At 43.0% G+C, this 22520-nt stretch overlaps 1 protein-coding gene across 1 annotated transcript in view; it reads right to left on the bottom strand.

Annotated features, from left to right (window-relative positions):
* The window catches only part of SH2D1B (SH2 domain containing 1B), a 31412-nt gene extending 8902 nt beyond the window's left edge, over nt 1-22510 (bottom strand). Inside the window, exons 1-3 of the mRNA XM_049635282.1 lie at nt 22253-22510; nt 3951-4014; nt 1110-1275 (exon numbers count right to left, since the gene is read on the bottom strand). Coding sequence (XP_049491239.1) covers nt 1110-1275; nt 3951-4014; nt 22253-22416 — 394 coding nt within the window. The 5' untranslated portion in view covers nt 22417-22510. The remainder of the gene's footprint in view (nt 1-1109; nt 1276-3950; nt 4015-22252) is intronic.
* Nucleotides 22511-22520: the final 10 nt, after the last annotated feature.

Raw genomic sequence — 22520 nt, 5'->3', positions numbered from 1 at the left:
GGCAGAGAAACAGTGGCGGAGGAGGGGTTTTTGTTTTCATTCTTTTATTACTTTCTTAAAGTTCATTCACTTATTTGGGGGGGGGGGTAGACGGACAGAGAGAAGAGGGAGACAGAGAATCCCAAGCGGGTTCCGTGCCATCAGTGCATAGCCAGACGTGGGGTTCGATTCCATGACCATGAGATCATGACCAGAGCTGAAACCAAGAGTCAGACGCTTAAGGGACTGAGCCACCCAGGTGCCTCCGGGGGCGGTTATTTTAATCATTAAAAACCCGTACTTTGGGATGACTGGGTGGCTCAGTCGGTGAAGCGTCCGACTCTTGATTTTGGCTGAGGTCATGATCTCACGGTTCGTGGGTTCGAGCCCCACTCTCCCTCTCCCTCTGCCTCTCCCCTGCTTGCACTGTCTCTCTCTCAAAATAAATAAACTTTATTAAAATAAAATAAAAAGCCACGCTTAGTTTTGTTGGGGGGGGGGGGGTTGGTGAGAAGCTTGCCCTGGCACTCCAGAGGGTGATTTTGCTGTGGACAGAGTGGAATGTGGGGTGATTTCAGGTTCCCTGGAGCTCCCTAGCTGGCCTGGAACTTTCCTACCAACACCCCCAACCTGGCCACTCATAGCTGAAATCCCTCTGCTTGGGAACGTAGCCACACACGCCACCATGAGAAAACGGGGGTGAGCCGAAAATGTCTCAGGGGGTCTGAGCTAAATTCCAGCCACATTGTACCTGACAAGAGAGATTATTTTCTGAGAGCAGGTTCAAGGTGGGGGTAAGAGAGTAGTTGCGGCTGTTCATGGTAACAATTGGAGAGGCCTCAGCGTGGATTCTCGGCACTTAGATTTACTGACCATCCCTCATGTTCCGCCATGTTTCCATTCCTTTAGGGATGTATCTGAAATCACTCGTCCCCTAGCACTTATCGAGCAGAATGTGACAGTATGAGCCTTGGAGAGGGCCTCGGAGCGATTGTCTCATCTGAAGATTTTGCCTGCTTGTCCGTCCCTTCCCCGAATGGTGGTTCGCACAAGGTCATGGGGCAGAGTCGGCCAGTGGAAGAAACGGGACTATAAGGTTCCTTCTGGACCCCCCTGTTAAGGGTTTTTACCGTAAATACTATCCAACTTTATCTGTGACCGTCTCCATCTCGGGCGGGAGCTGGTTTTCTTTATTGGCCGTACAAGGTGGACCACCAGCCCTTGATTTGGTTTCTCAAATGCGGAGATCAATTCCTTGAGGTCTGGAAAGATCTTCTTGGGAGCGCCTTCCACGGTCTGCCCAGAGACAAGAAGGAGATGGCTCGTCACCTTCAACTGTGAGTGAAATGTGATACTTCTCAAAGATGTGGTTTTCAGGGCTACCTCTGAGCTGGCAAACTGAAAATGAGTGGCTGGCAGTTCAAGCTTCAGAGCTCACCCCGATGGGGGCCCCCCAGGGGGACTCAGCCGGTTAAGCGCCTGACTCTTGATTTGGGCTCAGGTCATGATCTCACGGTTTGTGAGTTCGAGCCCTGAAACGGGCTCCACACCTGCTTGGGACTCTCTCTCTCCCTGTGTTTGCCCCTCCCCCGTGCATTCTCTCTCTCTCTCTCTCTCTCTCTCTCTCTCAATAAATTTAAAAACATTAAAAAAGAAGAAGAGGAAGAAAAAGAAAAAAGAGCTCACAGCAATGGAAATACACAGAAACCTTTGTTTTTAAGACCGGCCTCTGACTCGAGCTACTGTGAGTAAAGAGAATAATGACTGAGGCGTCCCGCCTCGGTCTGCAGTGAGCCTCAACCTCGGCAAGTTGTCTGGGGTACCACACAGGGTACCCCTCTGGGAGCCGATGTCAGACACGGTGCCTTGTGTGTGTTTTCTCCTTTTTTTTTAATTTAAATTTAATTTTAATTTTTTTTTCTTTTCTTTTTTTTTTTAATTTTTTTTAACGTTTTATTTATTTTTGAGACAGAGAGAGACAGAGCACGAATGGGGGAGGGTCAGAGAGAGAGGGAGACACAGAATCTGAAACAGGCTCCAGGCTCTGAGCAGTCAGCACAGAGCCCGATGCGGGGCTTGAACTGACGGACCGCGAGATCATGACCTGAGCCGAAGTCGGACGCTTAACCGACTGAGCCACCCAGGCTCCCCGATTTTAATTTTTTTTTTAATTTAAATCCAAGTTAGTTAACATATAGCATAATAATGATTTCAGGAATAGAACTTAGTGATTCCTCACTTACTTAGAACATCCAGTGCTCATCCCAACAAGGGCCGGCCCATGTAACCCGTCCCCCCACCCAACGCCCCTCCGGCAACCCTCGGTTTGTTCTCTGTATTTAGGAGTCTCTTATGGTTTGTCTCCCTCTCTGTTTTTATCTTATTTGTCCTTCCCTCGTCCTATGTTCATGGTTTTCTTGATGATCACTGTGGTTCTCAGATGGCTCCATGTCAGACTGCAGACGGGTGTGGTGACCAGAAGTTTCTCTGACGTGTGGTGTGGTTAACCTTCATCAGAGATTCTGGCAGACTTTGCAGCAGACTGCAGGGAAGTTCCATATAAGGCCGTCACTTCAACCCAAGCCCCCATCCACTCACTACAGGCCCCTGAGAGTTTTGCTACCCCTCAGTGAGATGCCTCCTGGATCTGAGTTATAACTGATTTCCATGCCTCTCTGCTTTGCCCAGACAAGAGATAAAATATGGTATTAAGGAATTATCACAATCTCCCAAAGCATGGACAACAAAGAAAAAAAGTTTTAATGTAAGTTGCTTTTTAGAACACATTTTATTTTGAAATAATCTCAGACTTGAAGAAAAGTTGCAAAACTCTTTTTAAAATCTGTATGTATATATCCTTCACCTACCCCTCAAAGGTTAACGTTTTATTGTGTATATTTGCTTTTCATTTTCTCTTTCTAAATGTGTATAGATATATGTGCATATATAGCGATACATATATATTTTTTTAATTTTGAGATTGAGTGCAAACGCGATAGCTCTTTAACCCTAAATGCTTCAATATTTCCAAAAAAAGCAAGGACGTTACATATCCACACTACAATGATTAAAATGAGGAAATTAATCTTGATGTAGTACTATTGACTAATATACAGACCTTATTCAAATTTTGTCAATTGCCTTAATAACGTCCTTTGTAGGGAAATGAAAAATTATATGTATACACACACATCACACACACACCATACATCATTCACACAGACACACACACACACACACACACACACATATGGATATGGCTATATATGTGTGTGTGATATGTGTGTGTGCTTGAGGATCATTGCGTGTTCTAATTTCTTTTAGATATGCACAACGAACATTAACATATTGAAGATTCTGAGATATTTTGCAGTAAAAAGATCTGCCTAATCTTGTCTGCAAGTGTTTCAAAAAGATTATTTCAGGATTCCCTGTTAGTGAAGATTCAGTTAAATTTATTATACTCTACTTCCTAAGCCAGAGAAATCATTTAAAAAAAAAAAAGTTTTTTTTTCTGCTTAGTGCTCAGTAAACCAGAAAAATTAAAGAAACCCCCAAGACTGCTAGTCCACTGATGCTCCCCTTATATTTTCCTACAACCATGGAGGTCACATGGCTTCCTATACATTCAGACCTCTCCCCACCTTCCCATTCCATCCCGCCCTGGTCATTGCGTCGTCTTCTAATTGGACAGCGGTCCCGTATGGAGTCCAGGCTGGTGCATTTGACCCTGGGGGATCCAGGGTCATGCATACCTCTACGGGTCTGAATAACAGCCTTGATTATTCAAAAATTCTCCCTATTTCCCTCAGAGAAAGACAGGGTTAACTATTGATTTGACTCAAACTCTGCATGTTGCTTCCCTTTTTAAAATGCCTCTACGTGGCCACATCTCAGGTTCAAGAGATGATCTCAGATTCTTCTCCCCACCTTTTGTTGCTGCTTTTACAGCAGTCCCGGTACGTTCTTACCTGTATGTTGTAAAACCCATGTCTCTCTTTGAAGATTCGGTATGTGTAGACGAAATTTTTAAACCTGTGGGAAGATAACTGTGTGAATCATTATATTCTTTTTTTTTTCTAAGTTAATTTATTTATTTTGAGAGAGAGAGGGAGGGAGAGAGTATGGGAGGGGCAGAGAGAGAGAGGGAGAGAGAATCCCAAGCAGGTTCTGAATCATGGCCTGAGTGGAAATCAAGACTCAGACGTTCAACCGACTGAGCCACCAGGCACCCCAACATAAGGTTCTCATAGGCAAATCCGGGTAGCATATACCTCTCTATTATGTGTGCAGTGCCTTTGGTGTTCTTGAGTCCTAAAAAGAAACTGATCATTTTCAGGCATTCTCATCTGTGGGAATTTGAAAGAGACAAAGGTTTGGAAATGGGGACCCTAATTCTGCTGGTGGACGTCAGGGCTTGTGGCCAAGAGGGTAAGGAGAGGGAATCTTCTATTTCCATGGTCTTGGTACTTCTCTCTAGTTTTTTTCACTTAGCTCTAAGTTGATGCAACATACAAAATGCCATTGAGCCGTTCCTGTACTGTTTGCCAAACGATGTGTCATTGACCTCGACAGAGATAGTTAGTGTTAATTAAAACAGAACGTTGAGAGTTCTGTCCAGGGAGGTGACATGCTGTGCTTTTGTTCTTCATTGGGACTGGTGCCACTGGCTAAGTAATCTAACCGGAATCTACACAACAGACCCAATCTAACAATTTCCAAAGCAAGATATAGCATACAAACATTACCGTATTTCTACAACTCCAAGATGCCATCAATGTAAAGTGTCAAATTAACAATAGCTTTCCAGGAGAAAAATGCATACGTTAAATGTTTCTACCAACCGTTCAACATGTTCTGATCCCACACAAACATTAAAATGTAAAAAAAAAAAAAAAAAAAAAAAAAAAAAGGGATGCCTGGGTGGCTCAGTTGGCTGAGTGTCTGACTTCAGCTCAGGTCGCGATCTCAGGGTTCATGAGTTCGAGCCCCAAATCTGGCGCACTGCTGACAGCACAGAGCCCACTTTGGATCCTCTGTCCCCCCCGCCCTCTCTCTGACCCTCCCCTGCTCATGCTCCCCCTCTCTCAAAAATGAATAAACAGGGTGTTTTATGGAAACCAATTTGACAATAAATTATATATTAAAAAATGAATAAATATTTGTTTAAAAAGTAAAGAGGGAGCGAGAGATTAAAGGCATTGACATGAGGTTCAAATTATCTGATGACTCTCCCACCACCACTTTGTACCTGGGCCAAAGAATCATTGGACTGAACTGAGAATTTAGAAAGCTACTTAGAGCGTTAACAGAAGCTTTCTACAGAAGACTTTATCACTGTTTGTCTGAAGGCTTTGGCAATTGACTTCAAATCCCAATCCTTTTTGTGGGGTTTCCTGAGGCCGGAATAAGCCAGTGGGTGTCCCCAAATCACATGGGAAGCAACACAACATTTCACATGAGTCCTTGTCCACATGTGATAAGGTATCGCACATCTGGGTAGAGGTCTCAAATATTTCTTTTCACGGAGGTATCGTTCAAATTAGGATCCAAACGAGGTCCATACGTTGCATTTGGTTGACCACACAGTCCTTAGAGACCCAACTATCAAATGTTAAATTCTTAAATGACTTCATTTTTAATTACACTGTTGTATTATGAGCTAAGACAATCTCCACCAGAGGAATGTGAAAGAGTAAAGCAAATGGAGTTTCTACGTTAACTAGTCCGAAAGCCATAGACTTCAAGTTGTAAAGACAGACATTGCTCAAATTTGATCTTTTTCTTTGCAAAGCACTTTAAAATTTTTTTTGATGTTTATTTTTGAGGAGAGAGAGACAGAGTGTAAGCAGGGGAAGGTCAGAGAGAGAGGGGGACACAGAATCTGAAACAGGCTCCAGGCCCTGAGCTGTCAGCACAGAGCTCGACGCAGGGCTCTAACTCACGAGCTGTGAGATCATGACTTGAGCCGAAGTCAGACACTTAACCAACTGAGTCACTCGGGCGCCCTTTGCAAAGCATTTTAAATGAAATAACAAGCCATGTTGCCACATTGCTTTGCAAAGAAATTGACTTTTTGAATTTGTGATACCTACCTGCATTGATTTTGGAATGTTTAGGGGAAAAAATTCGCTAAGAGATTACAGAGCATATACTTTATATGACTATAGGGTCTTTGGGTAAACGTAAAAACTTATTTTTTTAATACCCTCTGTTCTAATTATTATTTTTTTTAAATTTGTTATTTTTGAGAGAGAGAGAGAAAGCACGTGAGTGGAGAAGGGGCAGAGAGAGAGGTGGGGGGAGAGAAGATCCAAAGCGAGCTCTGTGCTGACAGCACAGGAACCATGAGATCATGACCTGGGCCAAAGCTGGACGCTTAACCAACTGAGCCACCCTGGTGCCCCTGTTATTTTATAAATGCCACTTAAAAACTTATAAAAGAAACATGGTTCTTCCAGCATACATTTATACTAAAGTTACATAAAAAGACCGTGTTTATCCTAGGCCTTCGCCCCATCACCAATGGTGACGGGGGAGCCCCTTCTTCGGCTCCAAAGCTTACAGTCTTGCCTCTACTCTCTGCCTTCAGTCCCCTGGCCTAATCTCATCATGCCCTTTGTCCCTGCTGTCATCATTACAAGAACCCCAGTCTTGCAGGTCATTGACCTATTCTTTAATCATCCCCGTCCACCTTGCTCTAAAGGAAACCTTGCTTTGCCCCAGGACATGGCCCCCCCTGCCTCGTCTACAAGGCTGCTTCTTTCTCCCAAAGCCCTCCCCCTGCAGGGCCTGAGGGGGACACCCGTGTCCGGGTTCTCAGCTGTTTCCCTCCTTCCTCCAAACCCTCAGCTTTGAGTTTCACATCATTAGATTATGTTGCCTACCTATTGCCCCTCCCTGCTGCGGCATGTCATGCCCCGGCTTACTGCCACTCGATTCTCCATGGCACAGCCTAGCTCTTAGCCCATCGTCACTGTCTTCAGTGCTATTCCTGCCTCAGCCTCCATGATTGTAGTCCACACGTACATTCCCCTGAGACATTCCAGTTTCTCACCTCCTTCAGCTCTTCTCCAGGGGCCTCACCCTCCACCTACATCAGCCACGCACTCCTATGTCCAACAACCAGGACTGGGGGGCCCAGGGCAACATCAAAATGCAAGGCCCCTTGTTAAAAAATGGTTAGGAATTTCAACATGGCGACAGCAGAGCATTAAACCAAGTGCAGGGCCCTGTGAACGGGGGGGGGGGGCTTTGTGCAACTGTGTGGGTGGCAAGCCATGAAGCCAGCCCTGCTTTCAACTTTGAGCTTGTGATTGCCACTAACCGTAACCCTTTGTGATGTGACCTTCACACATCCCACTCTCTTGCTCCCGCTTCTAGACACTTTTCTCCATTCACTGACCCCATCAATCCCTTGACCATAGAGCCTCCAATCTATTGGCCCTACCACTTTTCACTGCTGTCACCCTTGGCATGCTGACTGGTCTCACTTTGAATTAATGACCACGGACCTCCAGTGGGCTCTTAGTGCCCCCACCCCAAGCAAGCATTTCCTTCCCTATTCCCTCCATAGTGATTCTACGTTGTCTCCTTTCTTCTTAAACCCTGAACACTTCACGCTTAACTGATGACTTCACAGAGATTCAAGCAATCAGAAGGAAACCGCCAGTCTCTGAATTGCCACAGCTATTAGCCTGTGTGGTTACCTACTCTGCCTTAATTACCATGTCTGAACCTTGCATGTTACTCTGGTACTAATCCCTCTTACTTCCACTGGATGCCATCCATTTTCATCTATTCAAGGACATAGATCTAGAAATTTCTTCCTCCCTCTCCCTGATGTCATTAATTATTATTCTTTCCACAGCTAGGGTGGCCCTTTTAAAAACTGTGAGTCAGATGTGTTGTTTTAATTATAGAGATTTATTAACTTTTTCCACTTGTTCAAAAGATTTTCCTATACAGATAAATAGCAAAAATATTTGTCATCTGTTTGCACCAAGATGATTTTGATTTCAATCGTCAAGTAGCAATTGTCATTGACTCTTATATCTTCTAATATTTAACAAATGCCTTGAATTTTTGTGCAAAAAAAAAAGATGTGAGTCAGGCTATGTCCCTCCTCTGCACAAAAATATGGTCAATTTATTTTAAAATTTTTTTACTTTTAAGTAATCTCTATACCCAACATGGGGCTCAAACTCACAACCCCGAGATCAAGAGTCTCATGCTCTTCCAACCAAGCCAGCCAGGTGCCCCAAATCTGGTCAATGTTGAATAAGAAAAATAAGATTGCTGCGTGTGAAGGGACGGCAGGGCGTGTTTCTGTCTCAACACATCTTCTGTCTTCTTATACAGCTATAATTAAGACAGCGAGGAACTGATTCGAGGGTAGAAAAGATATTAATGGAATAAAATAGAGAGCCCATAAACAGATCCACATATGTCTGAAAACTTGGTGTATGATAGGGTTGGCACAACAGAGCAGTGAGGAGGGGACAGGCTAGTTGTTAAATGGTGACGGTGATGTTCTCACATGTAAACAAGTAAAAGTAAACCCTACTTCACACTCATTTTTTTTTTAATGTTTATTTATTTTGGGGAAAGAGAGAGTCACAGAGCACTAGTCGGGGAGGGGCAGAGAGAGAGGGAGACACAGAATCCGAAGCAGGCTCCAGGCTCCGAGCTGTCAGCACAGAGCCCGACGCGGGGCTTGAACCCACGAACCGTCAGATCATGACCTGAGCTGAGGTTGGGAGCTTGACCTACTAAGCCACCCAGGTACCCCACCTACTTCACATTCTACTTGAAGACCTAACTGTGAAAAAACAAAACAGTGAGCTTAGGAGAAATAAATATGAAGGAACAACTTAGTGACTTGTGAAGGAAGGAGTTTCTTTCCATCACAAAAAGTATAAGCCTTAAGAAAGATTAATGAACTCACTGTATTCAAATTAAAATTTCTTGGGGTCCCTGGGTGGTTCAGTTTGTTAAGTGTCCAACTCTTGATTTTAGCTCCGGTCATAATCTCACAATTCATGGGATCGAGCCCCACCTTGGGCTCTGCGCTGACAGCATGGAGCCTGCTTGGGTCTCTCTCTCTCTCTGTCTCTCTCTCTCTCTCTCTCTCTCTCTCCCTCTGCCCCTCCCCCACTCACACACGGTCACATGCAAGCACACGCTTTCCCTCAAAAAATTTAATTACTTAAATCAAAATTCCTAATTATCAAAATATATTAGCAAAGCGAAAAAGTCTGCAAACTGGGAAAAGATATTGCAGCACTAGTATGTAATAAGAACACTGATTTACTGTAAGAAAAAGGCAAACAAAATGGCCAATAAACATAGGAAAAGATGCTTCACTTCACTCTCAATCAGGGAAATACAAATACGAACCACAATTAGGTATCATTTCACACCAAACTGGTAAAGACATATGAGTTTACTAATGGAAAATATTGGCTGTGATGTGAAGCTATAGAAAGTTTTACATACAACCAATGGGATGTAATTAGATACTAATGTCTTGGAGAAAAATTTGGCAAAATCTAGTAAAGCTGAAATGCATACACTCTATAAGCCCCAATGTGTACCTTTCGAGATTGGTAATATTGACACAAAACTGACAATGCCAATATCTTATTATTTACTAAAAAGCAAAGATCATAGAAACTAAATATGTAATACATTTAAACACATTTACAATCTAAGAAAATCATAAATATATGATAAAATATTAGGTCAAAGTGTAAAACTAATGACAAGACATAAAATAAATACCAATTTTCTAATGCAAACCATCATTAGATGAAATTAATTAGCATATAGTGTTCCAAAAATAACAAATCAAACACTCCGTAAACCTCATTAAATTAATGATGAAAAGTGTAAAGGAAAATAGCTATTTTTAGCGTAATTTTGAGGCGCAAATGGGGAAAGGGAGAGGTGAGGATGAAGGGAGGGGGAGGGAAGAAGACAGGGAGGGGGGTGAATCACTGGGGTCATCACTGGCTTCTGAGGATTTTTTTATGCAAACACTTCCATCTGTCGGAAGAGCCTTATCTGTTGACACTAGTTGGGGTAAGTTTACGCTCACTCTGACCACTTTCCTTTGAGTTTTTTCACCTTCAAACAATCTCCTCTCTTGCTCTGCAACTTTAAACAAATCTGTTTTGGACATTTTGGATCCTCGTAGGAGCTGACACCTTTTTCCTGAAAGCAGAGTTTGTTCTTCAAGCCCTTCCAAATGTCAGGGGTTAGCTCTCTAAGATTCCGCACGCTTACTGACTACTCTGAAACAGACTTTATCCCAACACAAAAACAAACCAACAGTCAAAAAGGGGCTCAATTTTCCTTCCAGGGTAGTGGACGCACAGGGTTGTGTTTGTTTCAGGTGTGCAATATGGTGATTCAACACTTCGATCCGTTACTCAGTGCTCGTCACGACCAACCGTGTCCTCTGCATCCCTTTCACCTCTCTGCCCCATCCGCTCCCCCATCTCCCCTCCGGTAACCATGTTTCTTCTCTATAGTTAAGAGTCTGTTTTTTGATTTGGGTTTTTTTTTTTTTCCTTTGTTGGTTTGTTTCCTAAATTCCACATATGAGTGAAGTCATAGGATATTTGTCTTTCTCTGGCTGACTTATCTCACCTGGCATTATACACTCTCTACCTCCATCCGTGTTGTGGCAAGGTTTCATTCTTTTCTTTTGGCTGAATAAAGTCCCACTGTGTGTGTGTGTGTGTGTGTGTGTGTGTATGTATATACACAGTATTTTCATATTTTTGGGGGGTAAATACCCAATAATGAAATTATTGGATCACAGAATGGTTCTATTTTACATTTTTTGAGGAACGTCCAGACTGTCTTCCACAGTGGCTGCACCAGTTCACATGCTCACCAATGGTGCACAAGAGTTCCTTTTTCTCCACATCCTCCCCAACCCTTGTTATCTGTGTTTTTGATTTTAGCCATTCTGGCAGGCATGACATCCTCGGCCCTTTTGAAGTACACTATTTTGCAGTAAAGGCTATGTTTTTATTCTCTAGTGATTCTCTTTCAGGAAGGATTTACTTTTTTCAGTCATCAGAAAAAAGTTGTGCTTCGAAGAAACGGACCCAGGGGCGCCTGGGTGGCTCGGTTGGACTTTGATCTCAGCTCAGGTCACGATCTCATGGCTGGTGAGATCTAGCCCCGAGTCGAGCTCTGCGCCGACAGCGTGGAGACTGCTTGGGATTCTCTCTCCCCCACCTCTCTCTGCCCCTCCCCTGCTCACACATGCACGCTCTCTCTCTGTCTCAAAATGAATAAATAAACTTAAAAAAAAAAAAAGACCTAAGATGAATATAGTATAAAAATTGGTCTCCCAATTTCTCCCCCCATGCCTTGAGGATGGGAAAGGGGTAGAGGTGCCTACCTGCTGATGTCCACGGGGACCAAAGAGGGGCAATGGCTGTTGGGGTGCACTTGGCGGATTCCTGTCTTACCCCTTCTCAAGTCTCTTAAAGCTACAGTAACTGATAGCATAATATCCTCACTAAGCTCATAGCAGCCAAGCAGCCACATGTCATCTTTGCCATCCAAAGCTTTGCTCAAAGACCTGGTGGTGCAAGGCAGCTGAGTTGATGATTCAGGGCACCGAGTGCTTTAGGTGGAGTGCCTTGGGTGGGGTGCTCCATCAGGGGGAAAGGAGGGGAAACTTTGAGAAAAGTTGTCCATTACTGGTCAAATATACCTCTGATCATACTGAATTTCAATTACTCATTTCCTCCCCTGCACCTCACACTTGGCTGTGAGCTCCGAAAGGCCAGACTCATGTCTGCTTTGTTCACTCCTGCACTTCGCCTGCCCCATAGTTACGCTCAGTGAATATTTGTTGAGTTGCATTGAATTATATATTTTTTAATTTTTATGTTTATTTTTGAGAGAGAGAGAGAGAGAGAAAGCGTGAGCGGGGCAGGGGCAGAGAGAGAGGGAGACACAGTATCCGAAGCAGGCTCCAGGCTCTGAGCTGTCAGCACAAACCCACGAACTGCAAGATCGTGACCTGAGCCAAAGTCAGATGCTTAACCGACTGAGCCACCCAGGTGCCCCTGCACTGAATTATCTTAACAAGAAATGTGCCAAGGCTATATGAAGAAATCTTACTAAGAGACACGAGTGGCAATGTTTTTGAATGGAAAGATTAAGTATTGTAAAAAATAACAATTCTTATCAAATTATATATTATTTTTTGAGTGCTTATTTTTGAGAGAGAGAGACAAAGCATGAGTGGGGGAGGGGCAGAGAGAGAGGGAAACACAGAATCTGAAGCAGGCTCCAGGCTCTGAGCCGTCAGCATAGAGCTGAACGCGGGGGTTGAACCGTAAGATCGTGACCTCAGCTGAAGTCAGATGCTTAACCAACTGAGACACCCAGGCGCCCCTCAAATTATATTTTAATTGGCACCCCTAGCTCCAACCTGCCCTTAACTCCACTCACTTATCCAACTACTTAACATCTCCTAAATGTCCACTAGGTGTTTCAAATCCAGTATGCTCAAAACCAGTTTTATACCTGTGCGATTCTGTCCCACTACCGAGTCAATATCCTAACTGATGTCCATGAACTATGAGAGTTTCTACTCTGTCTGGTGAGAGCACACGCATTTGCAGACTAATGAGAGTCCCATTTCTATTGGCTTCTTTTGAGTGATTTTTTTTCAACCTGGCTGTGGGTACCTTCCTCATGTGGATGAGCTATTCACCACTAAGCTGAAGATTTGAGATTTCTGCAGATCTCTGGATGATCGGCAGATCTGCAGATCTTTCTCCATGTGTCTCTCTCCTCTTCTGCATTCTCCCCCATGAGTTCTAGGCACAACAGGCTTCCTGGACTCTACCTCTAGCTCATCAATTGAGGGAGACCATAAGGCCCTACCTGGGTAGACAAGGACATTAATATAGTGATTGAGATTATCTCAGATGCTCAGGAATCTAGAAGAAAGATAGAGCTTGTTATGCAGAAACATGGAACATAGAGACACCCAAATTAAAATACTAGAGGTAAAAACTGCATTGTCTAAGATGTAGAATATGCTGAATGGGATTAGCAGCAAATTTCACGTTGCAGAAAAAATTAATTCGTGAACTTGGAGGTAAAGTGACATGACAGAAACTACCAAAAGTGAAATGACGAAACCATTGAAATACAAATGGGGAAAAAAACAGTACAGAAAATAAACAACAGAGAAAGTTATTCTCTCAAAGGGTAAATAATATTAATGAAGTTTCACGGGCAGCTGGGTGGTTCAGTCGGTTAAGCGTCCGACTCTTGATTTCGGCTCAGGTCATGACCTCGGGGTCATGTGATTGAGCCCCACATCGGGCTCCATGCTGAGTGTGGAGCCTGCTTGGGATTATCTCTCTCTCTCTCCCTCTCTCTCTGCCTCTTCCCCCTTACCCCCCCCAAAATAAATAAACATTCAAAAAATATATTAAAGTTTCATTTGACATCAGTGAAATGCACAACTTACTTGGTAACACAAAGTAACAGACCTCACTAAAAAAAATAGACTGAATAACCCTGTACCTATTAAAGAATTTGAATTGGTACTTAAAAACTTTCCCACAAAGAAAATTCTAGGCCCAGATGACTTTAGTGATACATTCTACTGAACATTTAAGAAAGGAATAATACCAATTGTAAATAAACTCTTCAGAAAATTAAAGAGACTACTCCTAATTTATATTGTGAGGTTAGCATTTCTCTGATATGAAAACCATTTATAGACATGTTTTTAAAGTTAAGGTACAGATTATATTCCCCATGACATAGATTCAGTAATTCTTACCAAAATGTTGGCATATCAAATTAACCAATGTATACAAAAGACTCCACATAGTAATCAAATGGGATTTATGTCAGGATTAATTTCAAGGTTGTTTTAATATTTGAGAATTAATGAATATTGGTTGATTAGCTCCCGGAAGAAACCAAAGGGGATACACTCCTTGGCATCGGTATTGGCAATGATTTTTGTGACACTGAACGCAAAGACAACAAAAGTAAAATAAACAAGTGGGACTGCTTTGAACTACAAAGCTCGGCACAGCAAAGGAAACCAACAACAAAGTGAAAAGGCAAACTACTGAATAGGAGAAAATATTTGCAAATTATATGTATGCTAAGGGGCTAATATCCAAAATATATAAAGAACTCATACAATAGCAACAAACAAATAATCTGATTTTAGAAATGGGGAGAACTGCATAGGCATTTTTCCAAAGAAGATATACAAATGGCCAACAGGTACGTGAAAAGTGCTCAACATCACTTATCATCAGGGAAATACAAATCAAAACCACGATGAGATACCATCTCACGCCTGTCAGATGGTTATCATCAAAAAGCCAAGAGATAATAAGTGTTGTCACGGATGTGGAGAAAAGGTAAGCTTTGTGTGTTGTTGGTGGAAATGTGAGCTGGTGCAGCTACTATTTAGGAAGCAGTAAGAAGATTCCATGAAAACGTAAAAATGAAACTACCATATGGTCTAGCAATCCCACTTCTGGGTATCCAAACTGAATGCAATCAGTATGTTGAAGAGATATCTGTACTTCCATTTTTAATGAAGCATTATTCACAGTACCAAGATATGGAAACAACCTAAGTGTCCATCAACAGATAAATGGGTAAAGATGTGGTGTATGTGTGTGTGTGTATATATATACACACACACATACAATGGAATATTTTTCAACCATGAGAAGGAAGGAAATACTGCCATCTGAAACAACATGGATGGGCCTTAAGGGCATTATGCTAAGTGAAATAAGCCAGACAGAGAAAGACAAATATTGTACAGTATCACGTACTTGTAGAATCTTAAAGAAAAAAAAAAAAGAGAGAAATTAACAGACTAAATATGACTCTCAATCAATGCAGAAAAAGCATTTGACAAACTTTGATATACATTTCTAATAAAAACTCTCAACCTTACTAGGAAGAGAAGGACTAAAATCACACTTAATGGTAAAAGAATGAATACTTTTACCCGAAGATCAGGAGATGACAAGGATTTTGGCACTTGTCACTTCTACTCTGCATTGCTGTGGAAGTCCTAGCTAGTGCAAAAGGCAGGGAAAGAAACGGAATGGAAAGATTGAAATGGAAGAAGTACACCCATCTTTAATTGCAGATGGCATAGGGAAAATCACATGAGTGCTACAAAGAAGCCACCAGGCTAGCGAGTGAGTTCGACAAGGCGGCAGGATACAAGATCAATATACAGAAGTCAACTATATTGACTTGTATTGAACAAGTGGAATGTGAAATTAAAGTAATATCATGTCAAACAACACAAAAAGATGAAATCTTAGGGATGAAATTGACAAGAGATATACAAGACCTGTTACAAAACATTTCTGAGAGAAATTTTTAAAAACTTAAATAAATGGAGATATTAAACTATGTTCATGGGTCAGAAGTATACATGTAAGTTTCCATGTCAGTACTCCCTTAATTGATGTATAGGTTCATGCAATCTCAACCTAAATCCCATCAGGCTTTTTTTGGTGGTAGCTGAAAAGCTGGGTCTAAAATATGTACAGAGATGCAAGGAACCTAGGACAGCCAAAATAACCTTGAAAAAGTTGGGGACTTACACTACCTGATTTCAAAACTTATTATAAAAAGAAAGTCATCAACACAATATAGAATTTGCATAAAGATAGAAAAAAGATCAATAGATCAACAGATCCAAATTTACATGGTCAATAGATTTTTTTTTTTTAACAAAGACATCAAAGCAATTCATGAGAAGAAAAGATAATCTCTTCAACAAAGGATCTGGAACAGTGAAGTAGCCATACCTAATGAACTCCAACCCTAACCTTACCCCAGATACAAAAATTAAATCAGTATGGGCTGCAGTAAATGCAAAAGCTGACACTATTAAAACCTAGATGAAAACAAAGGAGAAAACCTTTGGGAAATTAGTTAGGCAAGGATTTATTACATACACACCAAAATCGTGATCCTCAAAAGAAAAAACTAATAAAATTTGGCCTCATTAAAATTAAGAATCTCTGTTCTTTGAAATACACTGGTTAAAGAGGATAAAAAGACAAGCCACAAAATGGGAGAAAATATTCACAAACCACCTGTCTCATAAAGAACTTGCGCCAAAATAGGTAAAGAATTATCAAGACTAAGAAAATAAATAATAGGAAAATAAAAATTTCATGGGCAAAATATTTGAATGGATACGTCATCAAAAAGATATATGGATGGCAAAAAAGTGTATGGAAAAATACTCAGTATCATTATTCATTAGCTACACGTACATTAAAACCACAACGAAATACCACCACACTTATTAATATGGCTTAAACTTAGAAAACAGACCAAGCAAAGTGTTTGCGAGAGTTACAATCGGAACTCACAGAATGCCCGTGGGAATGTAAAATAGTGCATTCACTTTGGAAGACAGTATGGTAGTCTCTTGGAGATATAAACGCACACTGAACATATGACTCAGCAGTTATTTTCCTGGGACAAATGAAACCATATGTCCACAAGACTTGGTCGCAAATATTCATAGCAACTTCAGGTGTAATAGTTCCGAATGAGCTAAACCAATAGGGTAATGGAATACTACTCAGCAATGAAAAGAACGCACTTTGTAACTATACCGATGAATCTCAAAATAATTATTCTGGATGAAAGAAGTCAGACAAGGGGACGCCTGGATGGCTCAGTCCGTTAAGCATCTGACTCTTGATTTTGGCTCAGGTCGTGATCTCACGGCTCATGAGTTCGAGCCCCACGTCGGGCTCTGCGCTGACTGCGTGAAGCTTTCCTGTGGTCCTCTCTCTCCCTCTCTCTCTCTGCTTCCCCCCTGCTTGTGCTCTCTCTCTCTCTCTCAAAATAAGTAAATAAACTTTAAAAAATCTTTTTAAAAAAAGAAAAGTCAGACAAAAAGGGCTACTACTTTATGATTTGATTTCTATTAAATTCTGGAAAATGTTAATAGTCTCAAATTATATTGGGCCCGCCGGACCAAAATGGAAATAACCTAAATGTCTGATTATGTATAAATTATGATATATCCAATCAACAAAACAGCCAGCAATCACGAAAAGATGGTGTGTGTTGCCTTTCTTTGATGGGGAAAGATGCCAACGATGCACTGAAAAAAACCAGTGTGCAAACCCTCGTGTATGACGAACGATTTGTGTACATACACGTATTTCCTTATACACGCATATGCATAGAGAGCAGTCTGGAGACATGTGTACTGAAATATCAGAAATGGTCATTTCCATGTGGTGAAACTGAGAACATTTCTGCTTTCTTTTTTATACCTTTCTCCACATTTGGTTTTTCTAAAATAACCAAAAAAGTTTGAATTCTTTTTTTTCCTTTGTGAGCTCTAGAGTCTTTCCAAAGATCTCAGAACCTGGGAGCTAGAAATGACACCCTCTCTGCACCCCCCGCCTCCACCCGGGGCTCTTCCCCTCCTTTCTATTTCTGCTTTCTCCTCAGTGAGGACATGTGGTAAGTCAGGGCCCAGATTCTTCTCATCGGCAGCCGTCCCACGGCTACAGAAAGTCCCTCCTTTCCCCTCAGACCCACAGAGGAAGCCTCGGCTCTCCCCGTAGCCACTCCACTTTGACTCTACTGATTATAAAGGCAGACCCACGCCCAACTTCTCACACTCACAGGGTCACACTACAGAGGCAGTGTTTTTGCATGCTGGTGTTTCCTGAAAGCTCTATCAGGGTACACGATCAAGTAACATTTCCTGTCTAGAGTTACCACATCGCTTTCTGGTCAGTACTAGGTGCTGCTTGGCCAACTCTTCGTGTGACTTCCTTTAGTTCGAAACTTTCCTAAGATATTTTTGTTTAGGTCTGTGAAAGCGTGGAAGGTGGCCTATTGCCATATTGCCATTCTAACAGCAAAGAAGGGGCAGCCTCAATGTTGGGAAGCAGAATGGTAAGACTCCACGTATCAGGGTCTGCTGGCAAGACCTCCGGTCCTCGGCTTGGGCACTTTATAACACAATTCCAAGGCGAGTACCTTGAACATATGTCAGGGGCACTGGGGACATGGGTAAGAAGGTACATACTGACGCGTTGGCAAGTTGGGCTTGGACAAGTTATCTAATAAGACACTCCAGTATCTGGGGCACCCGGCTGGCTCAGTAGGTGGAGCCTGTGGCTCTTGGTCTCAGAGTCATGAGTTCGAGCCCCACCTTGTGGGTAGAGATTATATATTTAATAAACAAGTTGAAAAAGGAGAGAAGAAGGAAAAGGAGAGGAAGGGGAAGGGGAAAAAGAAGAAGCACTTCCAGTTTCCTCTCCCACAAATTAGGGGTAACGTCACCTACTAGAAATGGCTTTGCAAAAGGCAAGTGAGATAACAAATACAACATGCCTGTCACGATGTTTGGCTCCTAGAAACCACCTTCATGGGGCACCTGAGTAACTCAGTTTGTTGGGCATCAGACTCTTGATTTCAGCTCAGGTCATGATCTCACAGTCATGGGATCTCTCTGTTCCTCCCCTGTTCACGTATGCACATGTTCTCTCTTTCTCTTTCTCAAAAAAAAAAAAAAAAAAAAAAAAAAAAAAAAAGGACCTTCACGGTGGCTCCAAATGCACGGTTACAGGCAAATAGGCTAATTCTTGAGACCATTTTGGCTTTGCTCACGTCGGGCAACCTAAAGTAGCCTCTCTATCCCTCACTGTACTATGACTCTGTTTTGTTTTCATCATTATTGTCTCCTCTCACCGGAATGTACTTTCACAAGGGCAGGACGGATGCCCGTATCATTCATCGCTATTTTCCCGATGCCTAGAACTGTGTCTGGAATACACATTATAAGAGGCACTCAGTATATGCTTGTTGAATGAATGCGTGAAGGTTCTATTCATTCATCCTCCAAATACCTGCTCCACTAAAGCTCTCCACACCTTGATGAATGAGTCGCTCTTTGCTCTCAGTTCCCACACACCCCAGTGTGAGTTCAGTCATCGGCACACACTTTGTCTGTTTACTTCTTTATTTTCCCCACGAGGCTCTGAGCTGTGTTGAGGGCACCAATCTAGTGCCCAGCATAGCTCCTGGCATCTAAGAGACTCTCAACACCCGTTGGACAACTAGAATTGAACGGGCAGTGCTGACCTGCGTGGTGACAAAATTTCACAGGGATCATGATAAAGGCCATTGAGATGGGGGCCACTTGACCTGAGCCTTAAGCCTGATGCACCTGAGATAGGTCTGCCTTTCAGGGACATGGGCACGGGCAAAAATAAGTACTCTTCTCTCGTCATTTGATTTAGTGTTCTTTTTCCATTTCTTAGCGACTTTCGCTTTAGATGAATATGCAGGCTAGCTGGATATTCCACAAAGTTGTCGAAAAGAAACGTCGACTTTTAAAGAGAATCCCAGGATAGACTACTTACCCTGAGGTCTGGGTCAGGGTCTTCCTGTCTCTATGACGTCCCTGGCACCTGCTTTTCCCATTCCTGCTCTTTGCCCTTCCACAGCTAGTTCCTCGCCATCTCCCATCCAGAGACACAACACCCTCAACCGCCATCACCTGTCGGCTTCGGAGCATCTTCCATATCACACTAGAGCTCCAAAAATTCTAGTTTGGGGGAGTTCGAGGAGTTCCAGTCTGGTCATTTCCCTGCATGGAAACCATCTGCGCTTCCCCATTACCTACACAGTCATTCGTTTCAGACCCCATGACATCATCCCAAACCTACTCTACCAAAAGCCGTTTCCAAGCTACTTTTCTCGAACCCTGTCACACATCCTACCTCTAGGTATGCCTTCCATTCCGCTTCCCTGTAATCCAATCTTATCCACTCTTTCCAGTCCCAGCTCAAATGCCACCTCCTCTAAAAAGACCCTCTTGTTCATCTTTCCTGCCCTTGAATTTGCATAAAACTGCCTCTTCTTAAATTTATCCTTTGCCCTTTTATAATTTATTTACATGTTTTGGATCTCCTTGAAAAAAAATTGCAAATTCCCTGTTAGAATCTCCCTAGGCTCTAGTACCATGTTTGAATAGATAGTAGGGATTCACTACCTTTTTATACGTTTTCAAAAAAAAAAAATGGGGGGTGGGGAGGGGCAGAGAGTGAGAGAATCGCAAACAAGTTCTGCATCGTCAGTGCCCAGCCCGACTTCGGCGGGGCTCAATCCCATGAACCGTGAGATCACGACTTGAGCCGAAATCAAGAGTCTGACGCTTAACCGACTGAGCCACCCAGGTGCTCCTACATTCGTGATTTTAGCTGCAATTTTCCTGTGCTTCACCTGGCCTTTGGTGAAGAAAGTACCTATTTGGCTTTGTATGGTTAGGAGTGTGTAAGTGCACACATGTGTGCGTGTGTGTGTATTTAGTTGAGGGATGGATACTGAATTTTACCTAATATTTTTAACCAAATCTGAATGAGTTATGCCGTTCGTAAACTTTGGCTAATTAATATTTCATTAAACTAATAATTTACCCGACCTGGAACCGTCCTTGACGTCTTGGAATGGACCAGACTTGAGCACCGTGTACTTTCTCCTCTAACGTGTTCCTGGCTTCTGTTTTGTTAGTAGTTTACTGAAAAGTGGCATTAATTAAAATTGAAATTGGTCTGTAGATTTCCTTTGTGCCTGTGTCCTTTTTGAAAAAAAAAAGTTTTGCCTTCATACATAGAAATCAGGAAAAAACAATGCAGAGAAACAACTCAAGCTAAAAATGGGTAAAGAATGTGATTGGTCAGGGCCCCCCGGGTGGCTCAGTCTTCTGAGCATCCGACTTCGGCTCAGGTCATGATCTCACTGTTCATGAGTTCAAGCCCCGCATAGGTCTTGCTGCTGTCAGGGCAGACCCCGGTTTGGATCCTCTGTCCCCCTCTCTCTCTTTGCCCCTCCCCCACTTGCACTCTCTCTCATAAATAAATAAACATTAAAAAGGAATGTGAGTAGGCAATTCTCAAAAGAAGAATTACCAATGGCTAAGAAATATATGAATACACTCTTGTCATCACTGGTAATTTGAAAACTCAAACTGCTAACCCCTAAGGCTATCTTTCTTTTACCTACATCCCTGGCATCATATAAAAAAGGAAATCTATCTCTGCCAATTCTGTTAGTAATGACAGTCCCTTTTGTCTTCATTCTTTTTCTTTTTTACGATTTTCTTAACGTTTATTTATTTTTGAGAGACAGAGACAGAGCATGAGCAGGGGAGGGGCAGAGAGAGAGGGAGACACAGAATCCAAAGCAGGCTCCAGGCCCCGAGCTGTCAGCACAGAGCCCGACGCGGGGCTTGAACCCACGAACCGTGAGATCATGACCTGAGCCGAAGTCAGACGGTTCACCCAGGCGCCCCCCTGTTGTCCTCATTCTAAGAAGCACTGAAGCACATCCATAGAGACACTTGGGTTTTAATTCCTATAACAGGCAAAAGAAAAATTTCAGTGATCTCTCCAAACAGAACATTTGAAGATAGTTAGGTTCCCACCGATACCTGTTCAGGATTGCCTTCTAAACGGGACTGAACAAGCTTGTTTAGCAGGGGAGCTCTGATACTCTGGCCTGAACTCTTTGGAGATGCCAGATAAATTTCAACACAAGCAAGGCGTTTGAGAAATCCGGTCTCTGTTTCTTCGTCTAGAAGGTGGTGACTGTTTCTGCTGGCCTTGACTGACTCTAAGGATGAAGGGAAAGGATGCATGTGGAGGCCCTTTACCCATCTAACAAACTTTGAAATCGTATTTTAAGTATCACCAGTGGAGCTGGCAGAATATACGTGAAAACTTACGTCTCTCGGATTAAAGTTTCCTGAAGGGCATCTAGCCTTTTCCCAGCGCAAACAAACCGACCTCTACACTGAGCCCTCCTCTTTAGATATGCTGGCACTGATGAGAAAATCCTTTTTCTTTCTTCCTCTTTCTTCCTTTCTCACGTGCACCCCCTTGCCTCTGCAATGCCCCTTTGCCCCCCATACTTCCTGCAGCCCTTCCCTTTGCCCCCACCCCCTCCCCTGCTGCTGCTCAGGGGCCCCTGGGGTCGCGTACGCGCCGTGGACAGATGGATAGGACACACACACTCCTTGCGCCCTCTTCAAGCAGAGCCTAGCCTTTTCTCATTCTGCTCATCTGGGCTGCAAGGTCGGAGTGAAATACAATGTCTTTCCCACTGGGCTTCTACTACGCTTGGTGTGAGGTTCCAGATGTGTGTGTGTGTGTGTGTGTGTGTGCAAGATGAGACTACTCACGAGACACAGAGGCACAGCACTCCCGGCACGGACTCGCTGTCCCTTATCAGGAAGTTGCCATCCACCCCATCCTTGAGCAGCAAAGTCTCGCAGTCTTTCTTGGACAGAGGGCCGTGGTAACAAGGCAGATCCATGCGGAGCCCTTTGGTATCCCCGAAATCCATCCCCAAGTCCGGGGACGGCTCTGAGGAGGGAATTAGAGGAGTGGCCTTGAGGGGCCTTTGGAAGCACCTCTCCAGCTGGCTGGTGGCAGTGAGGTGACGCTGCC

This window comes from Panthera uncia, chromosome F1 (genome assembly GCF_023721935.1).
Source record: "Panthera uncia isolate 11264 chromosome F1, Puncia_PCG_1.0, whole genome shotgun sequence".
Taxonomy (NCBI): Eukaryota; Metazoa; Chordata; class Mammalia; order Carnivora; family Felidae; genus Panthera; species Panthera uncia.
This window is presented reverse-complemented; position numbering and strand designations above follow the sequence as displayed.